This window comes from Cebidichthys violaceus, unplaced genomic scaffold (assembly GCF_023349555.1).
Source record: "Cebidichthys violaceus isolate CVI_PGR_0920_01 unplaced genomic scaffold, fCebVio1.0.p SCAF_57, whole genome shotgun sequence".
Taxonomy (NCBI): domain Eukaryota; kingdom Metazoa; phylum Chordata; class Actinopteri; order Perciformes; family Stichaeidae; genus Cebidichthys; species Cebidichthys violaceus.
Genome location: NW_027176783.1, coordinates 1327695 through 1351859, shown reverse-complemented (window position 1 = coordinate 1351859; position 24165 = coordinate 1327695). Strand labels below are relative to the sequence as shown.

Genomic DNA, 24165 nt, shown 5'->3' with positions numbered 1-24165 from the left:
ACAGAGGAACAGGAGACAGGAGACGAAGGAAAGAGGGAGATGAAGAACAGATGTGAGGAGAGAAAAGGATGGAGAGAATAATGATGATGATGATGAGGATGAGGAGGAAAGAGAAAGAGAGACAGTTAGCAATTATCTAGAGTACCTTCCTCTCAGTTTTTACTGCAGAGCTTCACTGGGATTTATGAGTGCAGTCCCTTCTTGGCTTTGTGTGTGTGTGTGTGTGTGTGTGTGTGTGTGTGTGTGTGTGTGTGTGTGTGTGTGTGTGTCGGTATGTGTGTGTGTGAGAGAGAATTTAATACATCCAGGTTTAGGGACGTAAACGCAACATCATCCCAGAATAATGTCTTTAGCTTCTTCTTCATCTCTGACACACACACACACACACTCACACACACACACACACACACACACACATCCAGTGTCTCCCACACACTCATGCTGGGTCTCTCACAACCACAACACACTGTACACACCCACACACACACACACACACACACACACACACACACACACACACACACACACTGCTGTTAACCATGAGTCATCGTCATGTGACTGTGTGTGTGTGTGTGTGTGTGTGTGTGTGTGTGTGTGTGTGTGTGTGTGTGTGTGTGTGTGTGTGTGTGTGTGTGTGAGAGCTTGGCAGTGCCCACGTTAGCTTCGGTGCCAGCTTCACGGGTGTCTTAGATTAACACTGAAGAGCCCCTTTGATGATCACACACACACACACACACACACACACACACACACTAATGATGCCCGTCACACAGATTCCTCCTCGTCTCCTCTCTCGTCTCCTCTCTCCTCTCCTCCTCGACTCATCAGTTATTCGATTGATCGTGTTTCAGTCGTCTCTCTGCGAGCAGTAATCTGTGTCACTCAGGCGGATGAGGATGTTGAACCTGTGAGCGATGAAGAGCCGGTCTAGTTCATTCTGGTTTGATCCGGTTTGATCCGGCCCCATATCCAGTTTAGTCTGGTTTGATGCAGTATTCCTGGATTACTCCAGTTTAGTGCACTTTAGTTCAGTTTAATCTGGTTTGTTTGAGTATTCCGGTTTTGTTATTTTGTTTTGTTCCACTTTAGTTTGTTCCAGATTGTCCGGTTTGTTCCAGGTTTATCTGACCCAAGTCCAGTTTAGTCTGGTTTGGTGCAGTTAGTGGGTTTGTTCGAGGTTAGTCTGGTTTAATTCAGTATGTCTGGATTACTCCAGTTTAGTGCACTTTAGTCTAGTTTAATCTGGTTTGGTCCAGTTGTTTTGTTTGTTCTAGGTTAGTCTTGTTTGTTTGAGTCTTGCTTGGTCTTGTTTTCTTTGGTTTGGTCCAGTTTGGTCTTGTATGGTACAAATCAGTCGGTTTCTGGTTCTGTTAATTCAGGTTTGTTCCACTTTAATTTGGTTTGTTCCGGTCTTGTTTGGTACTGTTTACTTTGGTTTAATCCTGTCCTTGTAATCCAGACTTGTTTCAGTTTGATACAATTCAGTCTGTTTACATTTGATCTTTTTTTTCTTGTTTGTTCTGTTTGTTCTTGTTCAGTGTGGATGTTTGTGGTTTAGTCTGGTTCCACTTTCACCTGGGTGTTCACAATTCAGTCTTGTTTTTTGTCCAGTTGGTCCAGTTTTTTGTCCAGTTGGTCTGGTCAAGTTGTGTCTTGTAGTCTGGGATGTTCCAGTTTCATCTGGTTCCATATTTATTCCTTTATTTATTCTTTGTGCCAGTTGGTCTGTTTGTTCCAGTTTGTCTGGTCTGATCCAGTTCTGTCATTCTCTTACATTTTCCTCGTCTTTCATCTCTTCCTGCTAGTTTCTTTCTCTTTCCCTCTCCCTCATGTTGTTTTCTCTCTTCCTCTTTTTTATGGCCTTAAACATCTCTTCTGCTTGTGAACATCTCTTTGTACTTGACTAGAATCAAGTTGACTTTGTCGATTAATAAAGTTGTTTTGAATTGAATTGAAATTGATCCTCATTTAGTTTTCTTTTGTTCGGATCAATCCTTCCTCTCCTCTCCTCCACCCTGATGTCCTTACAGTCAAATATTTTAACTTTACATCTGATTGTATTGTTTTTTATTTTAAATATGTCATTTTAGTCTTGATATTTATATTCTAGTAAACAAACAAAGTGTTATCGAACAATCCCAGTCCATGACTTGACCTATAAGCAGATTGATAACTTGTTCCCTCTCTCTCTGTCTCTCTCTCTCTCTCTCTCTCTCCCCCCTCTCTCTCTCTTTCTCCCCCCCCCCCCTCTCTCTCTCTCTCTCTCTCTCTCTCGTTCTCTCTCTCTCTCTCCCCCCTCTCTCTCTCTTTCTCTCTCCCCCCCCTCTCTCTCTCAGTGTGGAGGGCGATCCTCAGTGTCCGGAGGCGCTCACTTTTTCTGATTCGTCCTTCGGCCATCCGCCTCCCTTCCATCGATATAGCAACAGCCCCCTCTCCAGCCCCTGTGACCCCTACGGTTCCGCCTCCTCCATCGGGCCCCTGGGAGCCTCCCACACACACACACAGGTACTGACCCTTAAACACACACACACACACACACACACACACACACATAAAACACCAAACAGTCATTAAAGTTGTCTGCGTTTCTGACAGGAAGTATCTCGATGGATATTTAAAAGGTTTAAAAGGTACTTAAAGACACTTTACTTGGTGAAAACAGAAACAATAGAAGCAATTACAACATTTTAAATAAATAAAACTTTATTTAGCCGAGATAATCCCATTGAGGTTAAACTGACCAGACTTTACTTGTGGTGCCGTTTAACATTTGAGTGGTTTGTAGATGAGTTTCATGATGATTGTGACTCCTGGTGGAGCAAAATGATGAATTAGCTTGTTAGCATAAATGACTAAAGCTACACAAATAACCCACACCTAAAAAAAAGGATTAGCAACGTAACTGAAGCTCAGGACTCGTTATAAACTCTTTACCTTCATCTTAACTTAAAAGAGAAAGGGCTTTGGTCCTGAACCAGTCTCAGTGTAGTCCTGATCCTCTATATGAAGCAGTCTCAGTGTAGTCCTGATCCTCTATATGAAGCAGTCTCAGTGTAGTCCTGATCCTCTATATGAAGCAGTCTCAGTGTAGTCCTGATCCTCTATATGAAGCAGTCTCAGTGTAGTCCTGATCCTCTATATGAAGCAGTCTCAGTGTAGTCCTGATCCTCTATCAGACCTCCATCAGTACAGAGACCATCAGAGAGAAGATGGTCTGTTTCTATAGAGTTATTCTTAATGATGTCATCGGAGCCACCGGCAGAGACCGGTCCACCGTGAACAGACCCAGATCCGGCTTCTCAGCAGCCTTGGACCTGCAGTCGGAGCTCCAGAGGGAGGAGGAGAGCTCAGCTCACGGCAGCAGCTGCAGCGTCTCCTCCTCCTCCTCCTCCTCCTCCTCCTCCTCCTCCTACTCCTCCTCCTCCAGGAGCAGAGCTTCTCCTCTCTGCTGGAGACCCAGGACGTATTGCTGGACCTGCTGGAGGGAAGGGAGGCAACGGGAGAACCAGAACCAGGACTGAGAGGGTCAGACTGTCAGACCCTGCTGCAGTAGAATGAGAGGTTTTCTAAAGGGAGTCTGGTGCTCAGAACACTACCACTTCAATCGTTGACCTCCCTCTCCTCTCTCCTCTCTCCTCTCTCCTCTCTCCTCTCTCCTCTCCTTTCAGGGTAGCTCTCCCATCTCTCCCCCCAGCCCGGCGAGCCTTGCCTGGGCTCAGCGCAGCCGACACCAGCCGGCCAGCCTGGCGCTCCGCAAGCAAGAGGAGGAGGAGAGCAAACGCTGCAAGGCTCTATCCGACAGCTATGAGCTCTCTACGGACCTCCAGGACAAGAAGGTACGACGACCACACGAGGTCCACAAGTCCTCACACGAGGTCCACAAGTCCACACACGAGGTCCACAAGTCCTCACACGAGGTCCACAAGTCCTCACACGAGGTCCACAAGTCCACACACGAGGTCCACAAGTCCTCACACGAGGTCCACAAGTCCTCAGACGAGGTCCACAAGTCCACACACGAGGTCCACAAGTCCACACACGAGGTCCACAAGTCCTCACTTGTGGCGTTTTCATGTTATCGTGTCTGTTAAAAGCAAGAGAACAAAGCCCGTCAGAGCATCAAAGACTAACTCAATCACTGTAGATCAGCTCAAGACTGACCCCAGGTGTGTGATCCATCGTTTGGTAGCAGATGTGTTCACTCTGTCGTTATCGATGCTGCTTCTAAACTGTTTAAATTCGTCAAATCGACCCTTTGCCAAGTCCCGCCCCCCGCTGGAACGCACACTGGCCAATCATAGCGTAGCTTCGTCCAGTTCCTACCGGGGTCCGACAGCGAGCCGTTGATGTAACCTCCGTGAACCTGCGTTGGTGTCCTCCATCCCTTCCTTCTGCAGGTGGAGATGCTGGAGAGGAAGTACGGGGGCCAGTTTGTGTCCCGGCGAGCGGCGAGAACGATCCAGACGGCGTTCAGGCAGTACCGCATGAACAAGAACTTCGAGAGGCTCCGCAGCTCGGCCTCGGAGAGCCGGATGACGCGTCGCATCATCCTGTCCAACATGAGGATGCAGGTACACTCGCAACATACACAACACAGTGTGTAACACACGCACACACACACACACGCACACACACACACACACACACACACACACACACACAACTAAACTAAGGTTGTTCTTCTGTTCTTCGGTGGGTCCAGTACTCGTTTGATGAGCGGCAGCCGCAGGGTCAGGGGTCAGCTGGTCAGCGGGTGTCTGAGGACGCGGGAGACATCGACGACTCCTTCTCCAAGCAGGTAAACTCACCTGTGTCACAGATGTGGACATTAAAGCAGCTGTTTACTGTAAACACTCAAATAACAGCCGACGTGCAGAGTGGAGCGGGAAATTCCTGAACTTGGAAAGACTCAAGTTCTGCTCACCAGCATACGTAGAGACACCGTATACGTCTCTGTTAGAGAGCTGTCAATCAGCGTGTAGCCCCGCCCCTAAAACATCCCCTCTTTATGGTGTGTTTGACTCTAAATGTTTCATAATGTACTAAATGAACATCATGCTGTATTGAAGAAGACTGTAAACTAGAGACTGAGACCATAAACTCATGTTTACAATGTTTACTGAGGGAATAAATCAAGAGAGAAGTAGAGTCATTTTAGACTAGACTTCTATACAACCAGAGGAGTCGCCCCCTGGTGGACACTAGAGAGAATGCAGCTTTAACGCTGTTAAGCTAATTTTCTGTAACCAGTGTAGCGTTAAAGCATGGTGGAATTAGCAAGCTAGCTGGCTAACTATAGCAGACAGCTGGCTAGTTAGCTGGTTTGCTCACTGGTTACAGTAAAGTAGCGTTGAGATGAATGAATGAATGTCAATCCTTGCCCTCTGATTGGTCCTCGTGTTTCGTCTCTATGCAGGTTAAGTCTTTGGCCGACTCCATCGACGACTCCCTCACCTGCCAGTCTGGTCGCGAAGACTCGCAGGACGCTGGAGGAGACGGAGAGGAGGACGATGAGGAGGACGAGGAGGAGGTAGACGAAGAAGAGGAGGAGGAGGAGGAGGAGGAGGAAGGGGAGGAGGACGAGGAAGAAGACGAGGACGAAGACTACAGAGAGTGCGCGTGGCGCAATGCAAACGCGGCGTCCCGACGCGTGGCGGGCCGGCCGGGAGTCGGGGGAGGGAGAGGAGGCGCGAGGGGAGGCGCCGCCATGCACGAGGACAGCACCGCCACCTCCTTCAGCGACGTCACACTCTACATGGACGACGCCTGCCTCCCCTCCTCGCCGCTCTCCCGCCCGCCGTCCTCGCCGCTCTCCCGACCCGCCTCCAGCTCCGACACGGAGTACTGGGGAGGATTAGGGGGAGGAGGAGGAGGTGTAGGGGGGAGGGAGGACAGCAGGGAGACGGAGGGAGGCAGCAGCGCCAGCCGGAGGAGCAGCACCCCCTGCACAGAGTGTCGAGGGGAGTACAGAGGAAGGGCAGGAGGAGGAGGAGGAGGAGGAGGAGGACACCTCCCTGTCCTGACCATCGAACCACCCAGTGACAGCTCAGTGGACATGAGTGACAGGTCAGCACGGCCAATCAGAGAGCTTCTAAACAGATCACTGTTAGATCTGTGTGTGGGTGTTCTGAGCATATTTGTGTCTATTTTTAGGCAACAATTCAAATATATAATTTATCGTCTTTCTATGGAATCATATCGAGATGATCATGATACACAACTACGTCTTCTAAATTGATAACTAGGACATTTCTGAAATTGATAGGAATTTCACTTTTGGAGTCAAATCAGAATATTAAGAAAATAATTTTTCAACTTTATCGTTCAAACCTTCAGGTCAGAGCGAGGCTCCATCGGACGCCTGGTGTACGAACAGGAGCCGTCAGGAGTCGAGCGAGGGGGAGGAGAGAGGAGGGGAGGAGGAGAGGAAGGAGAGAGCGGAGAGGATGAGCAACGAGGAGGAGGAGGAGGAGGAGGAGGAAGCAGTGAAGCCGACTCTCCGCAGGGAACGATCAAACACAAACCCAACGGCCGCTCGGTGGCCACGGCGCAGGGACAGACCCGCAGCCCGGCCAACGTCCCCCTACCGATGCCTTCAGCCCGGGCCCTGCCGCCCCACCCGCTCCCTCACCCGCTCCAACACCCCCACACTCACCCACACCCTCACCCACACCCCCACCCCCACCCGTCGCCCATCCCCCACCTGCCCACCATCCTCCACCACCACCCGCAGTACAGCCAGCAGCAGGTCATGCACATGCACCACGTGCACGGCGGTGGCGGCGGCCCTTACATGCAGCACGCTCACAACTTCGCCCAGCACCACTACCACCACCTGCACCACCACCACCTGCCCCACGGCTACCCAGAACCACCCTCTTCCCCGCTGCCCTCCCCCGTGCCGCCTCTCTCCCCTCTCCCGCCGCCGCTCACGCCCTCGCCGCTGTCCTCCTCCTCCTCCTCGGCGCTCCAGAACTTGGAGGCGCAGCAGCAGCAGCAGCAGCACCAGCAGCACCTCGCCCACCACCCTCACCTCCTCCTCCACCACCACCTGCTCTGCTCGGACGGAGACAACGAGAGCGTCAACTCCACCACCACCAACTCCAACGACGACACGACGGTCAACAACTGCAGCTCCGGCTCCTCGTCGCGCGACAGCCTGCGGGAGCCAATCGGCGGAGCGGCGCTGGGGAAGCAGACCTATCAGAGGGAGAGCCGCCACAGCTGGGACTCTCCCGCCTTCAACAACGACGTGGTGCAGCGGCGGCAGTACCGCATCGGACTCAACCTGTTCAACAAGTACGTGTGTGTGTGTGTGTGTGTGTGTGTGTGTGTTATTCTACATTTTCTCATAGACTTCTATATACAACCAGAGGAGTCGCCCCCTGATGGCCATTAGAGAGAATGCAGCTTTAACACGTGAAGCTCTGTCATAGAATATGTTATACAATGTGATCTCACTGTGCTTAACATTCATTACTGCTGACTGTCTTCTTACCCAGGCTCCTCTTTGTTTTGGAACAAAATGGAAATCTGCAGTTGAAAGTCTCTTGATAATTGTAATATTTAGTAGTTTGTTTTGCTTTGAAACGTCAGACCACCTTCATTCCTGCAAAACGTATTTTCATGCAGTGATTATTGTACATTTCACTTCATCTTTACAGTCTGTTATGTTGTGCTAGCTGCAATAATGTGTCCTGATTAATCACCAGACTGTTTCATTAATCAGTGAGCACAATAGAAAAGCATGTTGCTCAACAAATCTGTGGATTTCCATTTGAGAGAGATGCTTGTTTTGTAATCAATCACACTCAACACTGTGCTTACACTCATTTATGTTGGATTTGTTTCAGATATAATTGTGTTATAAGTCCTCCTTAATGTGTAGAACAGAGGAAACTATTACCTCCACATTATGAAGCATCTCAACAGTTTTGAACAAGTGACTTACGGCTTAATGAATATAATAAAGGATAAAACAAGCGAGGTCAGTCTGACGTAGTGTTGAAGAAGAACTAAGTGTGTTGTCTTGGGCTGCAGGAAACCGGAGAAGGGGATCCAGTACCTGATCGAGAGGGGCTTCGTGTCGGACACGCCGGTCGGCATCGCCAGGTTCATCCTGGAGAGGAAAGGACTGAGCCGGCAGATGATCGGAGAGTTCCTGGGCAGCCGGCAGCAGTTCAACAAGGACGTCCTGGAGTGAGTCCAACACAGTCTAAACCACTTTCTGTAAAACTGAGATACACGTCTTCAAGAAACATCACCAACAAAATGGCCGTCTGTGTATCACTTGCTCTCCGTTGTTCTCCCATGTCTGACGAAGAATCAAACAAATGGAGAAAAGGCTTCATTAATGGAAGTAGACGGGTTTTTAACAACAGCAGAACTATCTGAAGACGATTCAAGGAGTGAATGATTGATGGACGCTTGGACCTGAATCAATGATCGTTTTGCCCGTGAAGTGTTTTATGAAGTGAAGTCATTTTGTAGTTGAAGTGTTTAAAGTAGTGAAGTCAGTTGAAGTGTTCCTGTATGTATCAGCTGACGTCTTTTCTCTGCGTCTGTCTGCAGCTGTGTTCTGGATGAGATGGACTTCTCGGGGATGGATCTAGACGATGCTCTGAGGAAGTTCCAGGCTCAGATTAAAGTTCAGGGTGAAGCTCAGCGGGTGGAGCGACTGGTGGAGGCCTTCAGGTACTGAACCGCATCGTGGGCTTGAACCCCGCAGAGGAACCAGTGAGTCCTGATGTTTCCTTTATCTCCTCTGTCTCTCTCTCTCTCTCTCTCTCTCTCTCTCTCTCTCTCTCTCTCCAGTCAGCGGTACTGTGTTTGTAACCCGGTGCTGATCCGGCAGTTCCAGAATCCAGACACCATCTTCATCCTGGCCTTCGCCATCATCCTCCTCAACACGGACATGTACAGCCCCAACGTCAAGCCGGAGAGGAAGATGAAGCTGGAGGACTTTGTCAAGAACCTGCGGGGTCAGTCGGTGGTTCTTCTCTTGTCAGCAAGAACCGGAAAAAAAGAGCTTTTCAAATAATTTATTATATTAATTTATTATTATCACTCTGTAGAAACAAACATGTGAAAAAGTACATCTACTCAAGTACTTTTTACTTCTACTCCACTAAATCTCAGAGAAAAATATAAAACTTTTTACTACAACTTTAGTTACTTTGCAGATTCAGATTATTAAAAGAAAATATAAATAATGACGAGTTATTATGGATTAAGTTTGTATTGATCCCATGTTGAAACTTTTACTTGTAACAGAGTATTTCTACACTGTAGTATTGCTACTTTAAGTAAGTCAAAGATAGTACTTCCTCCTGTACTAGAAACAAACCATGAATGTTGTTTTATGTGCTGACAATGACATAATATCAGAGCTCCCTTAACTCTTATCTCCTCACTGAATATTCTGATTTCTGATGTCTCACGTTCGTTTGAACTGTCCACTGCTGCACTCACTGTCCCCGCTGTCCCCGCTGTGAGACTAATAACAGATTATCTTATAGTTTCTTAACTTATTTTAACTTAACTTTAACTTATCTTCTCTCATCTTATATTAACTTAACTTAACTTATTATCTTAACTTAACTTATTATCTTAACTTAACTTATTATCTTAATTAACTTATTATCTTAACTTATCTTGTCTTAACTTGACTTAATGTTTCTTCTCCTATTTTAACTTAACTTATTCTATCTGATCTGATCTGATCTGATCTGATCTGATCTGATCTGATCTGGACCTGGACCCCGATCCCTGTGTGTTCCCTTCAGGTGTCGATAACGGTCAGGACATCCCCAGGGACCTTCTTGTGGCCATCTATGGAAGGATCCAGAAGTGGGAGCTGAGGACCAACGACGACCACGTGTCTCAGGTCCAGGCGGTGGAGAGGATGGTGGTCGGCAAGAAGCCGGTGAGATCCTTCAAACCGACATCTGAGAGTCTGTGTGAACCACATGCAGTGATGTCCTCCAACACACGGCTTTATCGCAGAACAGCAAACCCTGACATTTAAAAAGTCATTGTTCAACAAATTCTGAGGCCGAACAAATGACTGCAGATCTTCTTGTTGCTGCACGATGAATTAATGTGTGTGTGTGTGTGTGTGTGTGTGTGTGTGTGTGTGTGTGTGTGTGTGTGTGTGTGTTGCAGGTGCTGTCGCTGCCTCACCGCAGGTTGGTGTGTTGCTGTCAGCTGTTTGAGGTTCCAGATCCGAACAGAGCTCAGAGGAGCGGCGTCCACCAGAGAGAAGTCTTCCTGTTCAACGACCTGCTGATGGTAATCAATACGCTGTGTGTGTGTGTGTGTGTGTGTGTGTGTGTGTGTGTGTGGCTATATTTTGGGACGAGTTTGGGGTAAAGTTCTTTGAGGATCTTTTTTCCCGTGAGAGATGAAGTGATTGTGCGTCACCAGAGCAACCGTTTATCCCATAATGCACCGGTCCTGTTCTAAAGCTGCGCTCCAGAAAACGTCTGAATTATTTTCAGAGAAAATGAAGAGAGGCTAATAAACGACGGCTCAAAGGGTTAATATTAAATCAATATTATTCATATTAAAGGAAGACGGTTCTGATAAAGAAATGAATGATTTAACGTCACAAATGATTCAAATCTACGTCGCTCATTTGAACTCATTCATATAAACTGTGAGTAAAAACAAACAGGAGGAAGAAACGTATTCATTTCAAAAACAACAACTCTCACCTCAAAATGAACCAATGAAATAAGTGAATTTATTCTCCTTTCCTTAAATCCTTTCCTCCTCCTCCTCCCTCCATCTGTTTTATCTCCTTTCCTTAAACCTTTCCTCCTCCTCCTAACTCCTTCACCTCATTTCTCCTCCTCAGGTGACAAAGATCTTCCAGAAGAAGAAGACTTCGGTGACGTATAACTTCAGACAGTCGTTTCCTCTGGTGGACATGCAGGTCCACACCTTCCAGAACTCCTGTAAGTCCTCTCCTCCATCTCCTCTCCTCCGTCTCCTCTCCTCCGTCTCCTCTCCTCTCCTCTCCTCCGTCTCCTCTCCTCTCTTCTCCTCCGTCTCCTCTCCTCTCCTCCGTCTCCTCTCCTCTCCTCTCCTCTGTCTCTTCTCCTCCGTCTCCTCTCTTCTCCTCCGTCTCCTCTCCTCTCCTCCGTCTCCTCTCTTCTCCTCTGTCTCCTCTCCTCTCCTCCGTCTCCTCTCCTCTCCTCTGTCTCCTCTCCTCTGTCTCCTCTCCTCCGTCTCCTCTCCTGTTCTTTGTCTGTCCTACTTCTCATACTGTATCTGTATTTGCTTTTTTTGACACTTTTTTTGCACTTCTTCAACTCCCTACAACTACTTTTACCACCCGGCCCACTGAAAACACACACACACACACACACACACTGGTGAAGTTTAACAGTTAAACGTTTTTAGGTCGATCTGAACTTGTAGGTCTGAGCTTTGTTGAATCGTGACACCAGATTTCCTTCTTGACTTATAAACCCCAGAAGATGCATTGTGGGACAAAACCTTGTAGCCTCTGATCTGGAGAATCTCTAAGACCACGAAACCAGGCTGTTCATCTCTCAACGTGACTCACTCAGCCGACACCTTTTTCAATAACGACGTTAACGCGACATCACGCAGAGCTGTGTGTGTGTGTGTGTGTGTGTGTGTGTGTGTGTGTGTGTGTGTGTGTGTGTGTGTGGAGCTGGCTCTCGTGTCTGAGCAGCAGCTTGGAGTCGGTGGTGTTTTGTAATCGTCCTCAGTACCCGTTAACGACGACGCCTTTATCTCCGGCGTTTAAAGAAACCCACTTCCTGTTTTAACGTCTCACTGCAGTGATGTAGAAGTGTACTCCGGGGTGTGTCGGTACACTGTGACATCCCCTCCTAAGTCCCGCCCGCTTTCCCCCCCTCTGCACTCCAATAGCAGTTGAGCAAACTTTGAAGATATACTGTTATACTTTGATGTCACGTTACAGTGGCGTCAAAACCCTCAATGTTTATATTCACAACTGTGAGGAACCTTTATTTATATATTTATTATGTATCATTAAATTATTATACATTTATTATAATTTATTTCATTCAATTATTCTTTGATCTATTGCACTGTTTTATCAGTGTTTAAAAAAATACATTTGAAATACATAAATACAAAATAATAATAATAATAATCAAAATCATAATATATGACTATACATATATATGCATAGTTATATATTTAAATATATATATATATATATCATCTGAGAGCTGAGAGTGTGGTCGTTGTGTACTGAAGCTGCAGTGGTGGCTGTGTTGTTGTTGTTGTTGTTGTGGTGGTGGTGGTGGTGGTGGTGTTGTTGTGTTGTTGTTGTTGTTGTTGTTGTGGTGTTGTTGTGTTGTTGTTGTGGTGGTGGTGGTGGTGTTGTTGTGGTGTTGTTGTTGTGTTGTTGTTGTTGTTGTTGTTGTGTTGTTGTTGTGTTGTGTTGTTGTTGTGGTGGTGTTGTTGTTGTGTTGTTGTTGTGTTGTGTTGTTGTTGTGGTGGTGTTGTTGTTGTGTTGTTGTTGTGGTGTTGTTGTTGTGTTGTTGTTGTGTTGTGTTGTTGTTGTGGTGGTGTTGTTGTTGTGGTGTTGTTGTGTTGTTGTTGTTGTTGTTGTTGTGTTGTTGTTGTGTTGTTGTTGTTGTTGTTGTTGTTGACAGTTCTGGTTCTCCAGTTGGAGCTAAATGGGACTTGGCAGCTTGTGGTGATGACTGTGACCAGCACAGATTGTCCCATATGATTCATCAGCACAATCTTACAGCGACTGCTGGTGTGTGTGTGTGTGTGCGTGGGTGGGTGAGTGTATGTGTGTGTGTGTGTGTGTGTGTGTGTGTGTGTGTGTGTGTGTGTGTGTGTGTGTGTGTGTGTGTGTGTGTGTGACAGAGAGAGACCCAGGGTCAGAGTCCAACATGAACGAACCATTTTCTGACAAAATTAAAACCGTTTTGTTTCATTTTACTCAACAGATTCTGTGTTTTCTTGTTGTTCTTTAAAGTGATGTCACGTTTCTCCAGAACCAATCAGGAAGCAGCGCTGGAATCTGAATCTGGTCTCAGTTGTCGAGTTGTTTACTGTCAATCAAATCAAACCCACAGATGGAGCAGATATTAATCTGTATATTCTGTCACATATATATTACTACATTTCACTTGTCTTATATGATGTTATTGTGCTTTATTACTTTTACATTATCACATTATATTTTTATATTAAACCAGACAAACTGTAAGCATCACTACTTCATCATATTTTCAAATTTATGGAGCGATACAAAGATATACCATTAATGTAAAAAACCTTTGACTCTAATATGTTAACAACGTTATCCAATGTTCACATTTATGTTCTGCAAATGTATGAATATTAGCATATATTTAATAAGTAAGATTTGACCCTCTTCATCTGTTGTGTCTCCTGTGTGTGTGTGTGTGTGTGTGTGTGTGTGTGTGTGTGTGTGTGTGTGTGTGTGTGTGTATGTGTGTGTGTGTGTGTGTGTGTGTGTGTGTGTGTGTGTTGTCTCACACAGACTACCCTCACGGTATCAGACTGACGTCGGCGAACCCCGGAGGAGAGAGGAAGGTGCTGATCGTCTTCACGGCTCCGAGCCAGCAGGACCGAGCTCGCTTCACCTCCGACCTCCGAGAGAGCATCGCCGAGGTGCAGGACATGGAGAAGTACCGGGTGGAGTGTAAGTGTACCTGAGGCCCTGTGTAGTACTAGTAGTGGTAGTAGTAGTAGTAGTATCAGTATGAGTCACAACTGGTTCAGTACCTGTGGTAGTAGTTGAGTAGTAGTTGTAGTAGTAGTAGTAGTAGTAGTAGTAGTAGTAGTTGTAGTAGTAGTAGTTTCTTATTTTCTTTGTTTTTTTGTGATTTTGCTCTGAGGATTTCTGGGTAATATGTCTGTTGGTATCGTCCAATATCAAGTCTCTTCTTGATCATGTGACAAGACGATACAATGCTGTGTGTGTGTGTGTGTGTGTGTGTGTGTGTGTGTGTGTGTGTGTGTGTGTGTGTGCGTGCGTGCGTGCGTTCATGTCACTTTGGACAAAAACAAGTAGTATCAGCAGTAGTATCAGTAGTATCAGTAGTAGTATCAGCAATACTATCAGCAGTAGTATCAGCAATAGTATCAGCAGTAGTATCAGCAGCAGTATCAGCAGTAGTATCAGTAGTAGTATCAGTAGTAGTATCAGCAATAGTATCAGCAGTAGTATCAGCAGTAGTATCAGCAGTAGTATCAGTAGTAGTATCAGTAGTAGTATCAGCAGTAGTATCAGTAGTCGTATCAGCAGTAGTATCAGTAGTAGTATCAGCAGCAGTATCAGCAGTAGTATCAGCAGTAGTATCAGTAGTAGTATCAGCAGTAGTATCAGCAGTAGTATCAGTAGTAGTATCAGCAGCAGTATCAGTAGTAGTATCAGTAGTAGTATCAGCAGTAGTATCAGTAGTAGTATCAGCAGCAGTATCAGCAGTAGTATCAGTAGTAGTATCAGTAGTAGTATCAGCAGTAGTATCAGCAGTAGTATCAGTAGTAGTATCAGCAGCAGTATCAGTAGTAGTATCAGTAGTAGTATCAGCAGTAGTATCAGTAGTAGTATCAGCAGCAGTATCAGCAGTAGTATCAGTAGTAGTATCAGCAGCAGTATCAGCAGTAGTATCAGCAGCAGTATCAGCAGTAGTATCAGTAGTAGTATCAGCAGCAGTATCAGCAGTAGTATCAGCAGCAGTATCAGCAGCAGTATCAGCAGCAGTATCAGTAGTAGTATCAGCAGCAGTATCAGCAGTAGTATCAGCAGCAGTATCAGCAGTAGTATCAGTAGTAGTATCAGCAGCAGTATCAGCAGTAGTATCAGTAGTAGTATCAGCAGCAGTATCAGCAGTAGTATCAGCAGCAGTAGTTGTACTTTTGTATTTCACCGTGTCTCTCTTCTCTTCCTGCAGCCGAGCTCGAGAAGCAGAAAGGTGTGATGCGTCCAGGTGTGACGTCGGGGGGAGGAGGCGGGGGGATGCCGGGGGGCGGGGCCAACATCGGCGCCGCAAAGGGCGAGGTGGTGAACGGCACTCTGGGTAGGCCGAGCCTCGACGACACGTACGCCTCGGTGGACGGACTCAAACGCACGGCGCTCAGCTCCTCACTGAGAGACCTCTCAGAGACAGGTGAGGACGGGGAACACAGATGTAGTAGTACGAGTACGAGTACGAGTACGAGTATGCATGCGGGCCCTTTACAAAGTACACTGTAAAATAACAGCATAGAGAGACGTGACTGGGATTCTGCAAGTGTGATATTTTAATGTTTCTGTTTTTATGTCTGCTGTGACTCACTGACTCAAACCTACATCTGTGGTCTTATGCAACTGATGAAATAGTGATGAAATCTGAAACACAGTCAGATGGAAGCAGAGCTGAGATGCTCCGGCGCCTCCTGCTGGACGGCTACGAGAAGTTCATTGTGTCAGTAGAGTCATTAAATCAATATCAAGATCAGTCTCACACTGAAATCTGATGATTTCTGGTTATTATGGAATTTGTGTGAAATTATAGCAAAACTTAAAGCCAGTAAATCACAAGTGTAAGTCCTAAATTCAATAATTCGATAATTCATCATTTTAGGAAATATGCAGCTTATGTCTGTGCGATAAGCTGCAGTCAGGGCGTCGTTAGCCTAGCTTAGCATAGAGACTGGAGGCAGGGGGAAACTGCTAGCCTGTCACAAAGATACACATACCAACACATGTGAAGCTCGCTGATGAACACGTTGTTTATTCTGTACACAAACAAATGTTAAAATGTTTTTTTACGTGTTGGCACTATTTCTTTTCAACCCTGCCTCGTTCTGATTGGCTAACAGGGAAGCGAGGTCGTAGGAACAGTGTTGGGTCATTGGACAGTACCATTGAAGTAAGTTTGTCGGGGGGGACGTGACCTCCCAGCATGCCACGCACACGTTTGACTGCATGCTTGTCGGATTCGTCAAAGTGCTCTGTGATCGTTGGAGATCCATCTTTACAGCTTTGGATGTTCATTATTTGACAGTCTTTGTCTACTGAACTCTTTCTTCTTCTTCATTCCTGCATGTCTGTCCTGAAATCTGCACGTTTAACTCATTGACAACAACATGCTGATGTTTAGCAGGTGCAATGTTCACCATCTATGTTTATGTTTAGCATGCTAACAGTTGCTAATCAGCACTAAACACAAAATACAGCTGAGGCTTCGGACAGCTCTCATTGTTGAAGGTTCTGTGGATAACCCACTGGAGGCGGACTCGATGCAGAAGCTTTGTGTCTTAAAGCTGCATTCTCTCTAGTGTCCATCAGGGGGCGACTCCTCTGGTTGTATAGAAGTCTAGTCTAAAATGACTCTACTTCTCTCTTGATTATCAATTCATCTTGGCTTTTTATCAACCAATGAACAGGAAGTGACCATATCTGGACTGAGGAGGAGTGACGTAGAGACGCCGTATACGTCTCTGGTAGAGACCTGTCAATCACTGTGTAGCCCCGCCCCTAAATCATCCCCTCTTTATGGTGTGTTTGACTCTAAATGTTCCATAATGTACTAAATGAACATCATGCTGTATTGAAGAAGACTGTAAACTAGAGCTTGAGACCATAAACTCATGTTTACAATGTTTACTGAGGGAATAAATCAAGAGAGAAGTAGAGTCATTTTAGACTAGACTTCTATACAACCAGAGGAGTCGCCCCCTGATGGACACTAGAGAGAATGCAGGTTCAACACAAGAAGCTTTTCAGAACCGGACGTTGCCTCCTGGTCAGTAGTCTGGTTTTCATTTCATTCTCTTTCCTCCTCTCTTTGTTCTCTTCTCTCCTCTTCCTCCTCCTCCTCCTCTCAGGGTTCCATTATTAGCAGCCCTCGTCCTCACCAGCAGCGCCCCCTGCATGTTGGAGGTCTCTCCTACAGCCCCATGATGGTCCCTTCATCTCCAGCAGCCTACCGGCCGCACCGCCCTACTCAGAGCCCCGGTACAGGGGTGGGGGGTGGGCCGGGGCTCTGTCACAACCAGGGGGGGATCGCCACCTCCCCCCTCGTGAGCGGGGGAGGGGGTGGGGGAGGAGGAGGGATGGCGGGTGGGGGAGGGCCGACTGGCGGCAGTGGCCTGCTGGGGAATTTCTTCGGCAGCCGCAGAGGCAAGTGTCCTGGTCCCCTGACGATGTCGTCACCGACTCCTCAGGGTCCTCCGAGTCCCCTGATGATATCGTCGCCCCCCCACTACCCCGCCCCCGCGCCTCCCATCGCCCACCCATCCTCCCCTTCCCCATGCCCCTCCCCATCGCCCAACCTCGTCCAGTCGGACTCGGGAGGACTTGGAGGGGGAGGAGGTACGGGAGGGGGGCCGTCCAAGCTCCAGGCGTTGCACGCTCAGTATTGCCACGGCAGCAGTGGAGGAGGAGGAGTCAGTGTTACTGGGCACCACCAGCAGCAGCAGCAGCAGCAGCAGCAGACGCCGCCCCCACCTTACCACCACCACCACCGCTACCACATGCAGAGCGTCCCCCAGCACCACACCCTCGCGCACAGGTTCTCGGCCCCCCGGCGGCAGGGTCCGCCCAGCTGCGTTCCCTCTCATCCCCAGCAGCACCAGAGGATGCAACATGGCGTCGGCCAGCACCCGCGCTACAACCTGGGCTTCATCACGCCGCCGCCGCCGCTCTCCCCGCACTCCCCCGTCACCCCTACTACCCCGCACGGACTCTACCACTCGCACCCCACGGCGGGGAGGCCGGGGGGAGGCGGCAAGCTCCCCCTGACCATCTCGCACTCGCAGCCCCACCCCCACGCTCACACACACTCTCACAACCACGGCGTGCACACACACTCCCCGCTCAGCCCCTCCCCCTCCGCCTCCCCCTCCACCCACTTCATCTTCTCCACCCCGCCTCCCCAGACGCCCTCGGCGCGCCTCGTGCCCCAGACGCCGACGCAGCCCTACGGGCCCCAGTACCCGTCGATCTCCTCCATCCCGCCTCCGCCGCCGCACTCGCCGCTGCCTCCCCCGTCGAACGCCCCGCTCTCCCTGCACCCGGGGGCGGGGGCAGGAGGGCAAGGGGCGGGCCCCAAATCAAAACCGGTCAGCCGGATCAGCACGGTCGTGTGAGGAGGCAGAAGGAGCCGAGGACGGTGGCCCGCCACCCCGCAGTGAGCCACCGGGGGGCGGTAGCAAGAGGGAGCAGGAGGCGGAGGAGAAGAGGAGGAGGGGAAATGCAGGCGTACCAACATGGCCACCTAGTGAGGAAGAGAGCACTGAGAGCGGGGAAGAGGAAATTACTCAGCTTGTGTTACTTTCACATCCACTTCCCCCGCAGGTAGAGAGACTCTCACACCTGCACCAAGAGCGTAACACACACACACACACACACACATACACACCGGTAGTCGTGGTGAAAACCTCCTCCACCTTCCCTTCAGAGGTGGCCTCGGACCCGAGGGGGCGCGTTGTGTTTCGCATCACGTTGTGAGTCCGGATCTGTGAGTCGCTGTCGTGAAACAACAGACGGTTTCGGGGACCAGGCGTGACGGGAACAGTGCCTGTGAATTTAACACAAGGATTAGCGCCCGACGCTAACGCTACGTATGTCGGCCGACGGGACGAGTTCCTTTTACTGTTCTCCAAAAAAAAAATCACACCAGTCTTGCACCACTTTTGTTTTTTTTCAGCACTCGTGCCATTGTTTTTGGTTGTTGACAGATTACAAGCCATGAGGTGATGCCGACAGGCGATGTGGTGCAGTGTCTGTGTCTTAGACAGGCGTGCATGACCTGTGCAATAGCTAATGAGTGTCGGTGTGTCTGTGGTTAAAAATCCTATATGCAGGGGGGGGAGTTGTTGTAATTTAAAGCCCCAGTCCAGCATTTATTTGACCATAAAAAAGTGCATTAGTGGAGATTACTAGAAGACTTTACTTTCTACAATAAACTTTTTTAAAAACTTTAAATAAGCCATCATAACAACAAAAAAAACTACAGGTGTATTTTTACCTTTTGTGTTTTGCAAAAACGACTAAAAAGCCTTGAGTGTTTGTGGATTACAGGGTTTCAGCAGGTGGCGCTACACTGTTGTTTTGGATTGGGACTTTAAAATGGGAGTGGTTGACTTTTGACATTGCAATTTTCCCAAATATTTAATCTTTTAAGAGGAGAGAGTCGTCTGATTCTTTGTACTAAACGGTATATTTGAAAGTATAAGCCTGGATTTGTCCGAATTTATAATGTCAGCTGTGTTATGCTCCATATTGTGTGTGTGTGACCCTTTATGTTGCCGGGGAAGGAGATTACGGAGAGAAAAGGTGCCAAACAGGGTGCAGTCTGGGAAACAGAGTCTTTAGTGTCGCTGGCTTTGATGAAGCCGGAGGACCTAAAATAAAGTCACGAGTTATTTCAGGTTACATGAAGCGAGGTGTGACGTTTGTCAGCAGGTAGATCACTGCAAGTGTACAAGAAAATGAACTGGGTGGGAAATCAAAATCCAAAAAAAAGCTCATATTCAGTTTAGAAAATCTAAAGTGTGCAAAAAAATCCACAACTACTTTGTAAGCGTGGTCAGCTGACGGATCGTATTCGACTGAAGCCGGAAGAAGAACATTCTTAAGAGTTTGTACAAAAAAGATAAGAACCTCACCGAGCTGCGTCGATGAAGCCGGGTCTCTGGCCGTGGTGCTGAAGTAGCAGACAGGTTTTGTAATTTGCTGCTTTTTTCCCTGAACCCCGGTCCTAATGAGGCTCTTAATATTACGTAGAAGTCGACTCTACTCTTCTGATGAGCAGAGGAATGACACTCTGTGGATATAGAAGATTTAAGTAAATATCAGATTAAAAGTTAAAACATGAATTAATCAGGACAATGAGCGTATTGGACTAAATATCAGCACCAGTTGTCTCAAGATCAGATGGTCTCTAAACCCGTTAGCAGTTACCTCACTGCTCCTTATGGCTAAACAACAGTAATCCACTTCCCACCCAGTCCAAACTGTGTTGTTATTGTCTCTGAATAACATGTGAAACATGTCTGGTGACCTTAAAGGGAACAAAGTTAAATCCACTTTTACTGCTCGGGTTGGAGAATAAGGTGCCTTCAGACGGAGGGATGGTATGAAAATAATAATAACAACAAATAATCTTCTGATTCACCACCGTGGAATATAACAGACAATTCAGCATCCAAACCAGTAAAGTATCGATTGATTGTATCCATTCAGAACAAGAAACATGGAGACATTGAGCGCATTTAAAGAAAGGCCTTCGTCTCCCTCGTCATCACACAAAGGAACCTGAACACTGGACCTCGGTTCATCTTGAAGGACTCACAGAACATGCTCCACCGTCACGCAGCACCGAGTGAAACACTCTTGAACAAACTCATTTTTACACATTATTTTTGCACTTTTGTGTTAAACCTGCCGCACTAGTATTAAAGTGTATTTGATCGGGATGGCCGGATGTCGGGCAGGAAGCCCACGATGGCTGATAGAAAGTTCTTCGACCGTTCGAACTACTTTACCAGCCATTTGTACTCTTTGGACTAGAAATAAACCTCTCAGTGCTTGTTGCTTTCCTGTCAACGGTCGCAGGCTTTTGTCAGCCTCATATCAATATGTACCAGCGTCTCACTGGTGGATGATGGGAAACGTTCCTCTGATGTTCTGAATGCAAAACGTTAACGACATGATTTTTAGTTTCCCTGTGATTACGTGAATGCGCCAACTGTAGATATTAACTGTACAGTGTGTTCTCTTTTCAACGGGGCCAGCGGCATCGGTCCGTAACCGAGGTTCAGAACTGCTCGAATTAACAAGACGTATGCTCTAAAAACCAAACGTTCATCAGGGTTCTTCAGGCTATTTGAGCGACTTTTGGGTTCCTCACTAGAAAAATGAAACAATAAAAATCCCTTCAGTGTTTTTTTGTAGAAGCCTTTTTGTTTTCCGGGTTCGTGGAAACACCGTCATGGAGTTTAATCAGTTGACGGAGTTCCTCAGGGAACCGTCTTGGGTCCCCTTTTGTTTTCAATCTGAAGAACCCCTTTGACTTTTTAGAGCGTGCTACTGGTATTATTATCAATATTGTTGTGTGACAAGCTTCTACTAACATAACGTACTCCTTGGGCTGTTTTGTATTTTTAGCATTTTTAATTTTGTTATGTGCTTTACGAGTGTGAGATGATTTATTTGTTTATTTTCTGATTTGGGCATCTTATGGAAGTACTAAAAACTTTTTAAATTTTTAATATGTTTACAACAAAAACCAAGAATTTTCTGTGACTAACATACAACTAATATGTTCTAATATTTTTAATACGGACTGTGATAATTACTTTCACTCACCCCCACATGTTGTTTTGAATCATCGCAGAGCCTCAGCGAAGCCTCTCAGCGCTTTAATGGAACCAAGCAGCACTTAAAACAAACTCAACACACGCTGAGCTGTGGACTGTTCGCTCCCCAACATGTATCTGCAGTCACCGACAGAAACACTTAAGTCTGATCCAGAATAAAACCAGTAACTAAACACACTAACGACTAAACAAAGGTCTCGAGGAGCACTGGATCAAACCTGCCTCGTACCGGATTACACCACGTTCACTCTGTTCCACTGCGATGCCCGAGCTGAATCAAGCACACCCTCACTAAAGTTCCCATTTTAAAGGTCCAAACCCAGGTTCTTTTTTTTTTGCATGTTGTAGCCTATCAACTACAAACTGTATGCACTTTACATCACTGCCCTCCAAGTTGTTAGATGTGTTTCCTTCCTTTGGACAACCTTTGGTTTCAGTGTCGACCTCTAGATAGATAGTCCGTCACTGTCCACGTTTATTAGGAGTCCGAGCGCCAACGCTTTTGGAGCCGTGCTGCTCTGTTTGTTTCAGTATTTGGTCGGATCAGATCCTGTTAGTGTTCACTGCAGGAGGATATGTGAGGCGAAACAAACGGACACATTTTCAGCCACGCTCTTGGGCTCATGGAGAGTCTTTCTGACATGAGCGTAAAGTAAAGCGCACCGTTATCTCTTGTCAGTATATTCAGAAAACTGTCTTTGGAAATGAAGGAATGTTTTAAAACCTCCTTCAAAAGAACAAACAACCCTCTCTTCCTCCTTTAAGCGGTGCCCATGTTTCCTCGCTGTCAACAAAGCCCATCAATGCAGCGCTAGCAGCGACCGGACGTCCTCTCTGAACCGTCACGGTTAAAGACAAATTCTCTCTGATGGACTATCTTTCTGCTGCAAGATGATTTTTCATTTAAATACATTCTACTCAGTGGCTGCCTGGAAGGAAGGAAGTCCATCTAAAATGGGTTGCATCGTTTGCAGAAGTAATGTACAGTACATGCAGTTTAACAACATACCAAAAGAACCCACAGGCGTGCTCCTTTAAATGCTCAATTTGTTTTTCTTTCTGCCCGGGCCTGCTCTCCACTATCGGTTTGCATGTGGTATTTATTACGGTATCTGCACTGAATGAAAACTGTATTATAAACATGAATGTACATAACCATCGTTATATGAAAAAATAACAATGCGAGTACTCACTTTCCTCCACAGAGGGGCAGTTTGTCTCTGGCTGGGTTTAACCAGGAACAGAAGACCTGAAATAGATCTGGTCTGACTTCTGCGGGCAAAACAGGGAACCTTTAAAAAAATATATATATATATATATAAATGAAAGCACTTCAGATCTGCTCAAATACAGTTCAGCGTGTTCTTCTGTTCCTGTGTGAAGGCAGTCTGTGTTGTGTGTATCTAGGAGGGGCGATGGACCTGGTCTACGGTGTACGCTGCAACACCACGGACCGCTTTGTGGAGAACCAATAGTTCTTGTTTATAATGTAGAGCAAAGAGAGACTGGAATAGTCCTTGTAAAGTTGTACGAGTACAGTGTCAAATATGTGTCAACAGAGACGACATTATTTTAAAAATTACGTATGGACAAATTTTAGCTGTGTATATAAATATATATTACTTGTACTTTTGTTTTTGAAAATTGCAGAGATATGGAGAAAAAAAGTGGAAATATTTATTGCTCTAAAGATATAAAAAATCTGTTCATGTTGATGGAAAAGGTGTGTCCTGTTTTGTTTGGCTGATTGCACACACACACACACACACACACACACACACACACACACACACACACACACACACACACACACACACACATTACAGTGTGATAGTGAGGATGATGAGGATGAGGATGATGAGGATGATTTGGGGTTCAGGAAAACGTCCTTATGAAATAAAGCAGTTCACCAACAACCACAAGATTAAAGGAACACACGAACGCAGCTGGAGTCAGGACGAGGTTAGCTTAGCTTAGCATAAAGACTGGCAGCAGGTGGAAGCAGCTAGCCTGGCTAGTTAAAGAATGCCCCCCCCCCCCCCCCGCTGTTAACTAAGAGGTCGTATCTGATTTATTAATTTGTGCACAAACAGAAGTATAAGAACACGTAGAAGAGTTTGTGTTTTCAGTCTCAGTGATGTGGTTTCTCCCTTAAACCTGACATTAAAATAACTCTGTTGTATCTTCAACATGAAACATCACACAACATAAACTAGACACACAAGACAGACAGCATGATTTGGTTTAGCGCACATCTCGTCTTCTATTTGTGGTAAAAAAAGAGGAGAGTATCCAAGGTGTGTTTTAAACTGGTAGCACTCACAATACAATACTACAATAATACAATATTAATAACTTTATTCATGTAGCACCTTTAAAAACAGAGTTTACAAAGTACTTTGACAGACAAAGTAACAAAAACAAAGCAATAAAACAACAGAACGCTCAGTAAACAAAGCACGACAACTAAGAGAAGAGTTAAACCTGGGAAGAAACGGGGGAAAACAATAAAAATAAACTAAGAAATAAATGAAATGAAATGAAATGAAATGAAATAAAATGAAATTAAATATAATTAAATTAAATTAAATTAAATTAAATTAAATTAATAATTTAGTAAAATCAACTAATAAAAATAAAGCAGTAAAGTGACATAAAGCCAGTCTGTAGAAATAGGTTTGATAAATTCTACAGAATTAGAAATACATCCTCTTTTTATTCTTATTTGTGTTTTTCATTTCTTCCAGTATAAAACAAACCAGGGTTGTTTGTCACACTTTTATTTTTATGCTGCTCGTCTCATAACCT

The 24165-nt window shown here is 46.3% G+C and overlaps 1 protein-coding gene across 1 annotated transcript in view; it reads left to right on the top strand.

The window, feature by feature from the left end:
- Positions 1-23167, top strand: part of LOC137888692 (IQ motif and SEC7 domain-containing protein 1-like) — a gene marked incomplete at its 5' end in the record, with an annotated part of 49901 nt that extends 26734 nt beyond the window's left edge. Inside the window, 16 exons of the mRNA XM_068732128.1 lie at positions 2337-2505; positions 3669-3836; positions 4398-4571; positions 4703-4798; positions 5417-6066; positions 6337-7299; positions 8041-8199; positions 8572-8694; positions 8815-8981; positions 9786-9925; positions 10165-10290; positions 10859-10958; positions 13526-13687; positions 14943-15158; positions 15853-15902; positions 16861-23167. Of these exons, the coding sequence (XP_068588229.1) occupies positions 2337-2505; positions 3669-3836; positions 4398-4571; positions 4703-4798; positions 5417-6066; positions 6337-7299; positions 8041-8199; positions 8572-8694; positions 8815-8981; positions 9786-9925; positions 10165-10290; positions 10859-10958; positions 13526-13687; positions 14943-15158; positions 15853-15902; positions 16861-18123 (4726 nt within the window). The remainder of the gene's footprint in view (positions 1-2336; positions 2506-3668; positions 3837-4397; positions 4572-4702; positions 4799-5416; positions 6067-6336; positions 7300-8040; positions 8200-8571; positions 8695-8814; positions 8982-9785; positions 9926-10164; positions 10291-10858; positions 10959-13525; positions 13688-14942; positions 15159-15852; positions 15903-16860) is intronic.
- Between the last annotated feature and the right edge of the window lie 998 nt (positions 23168-24165).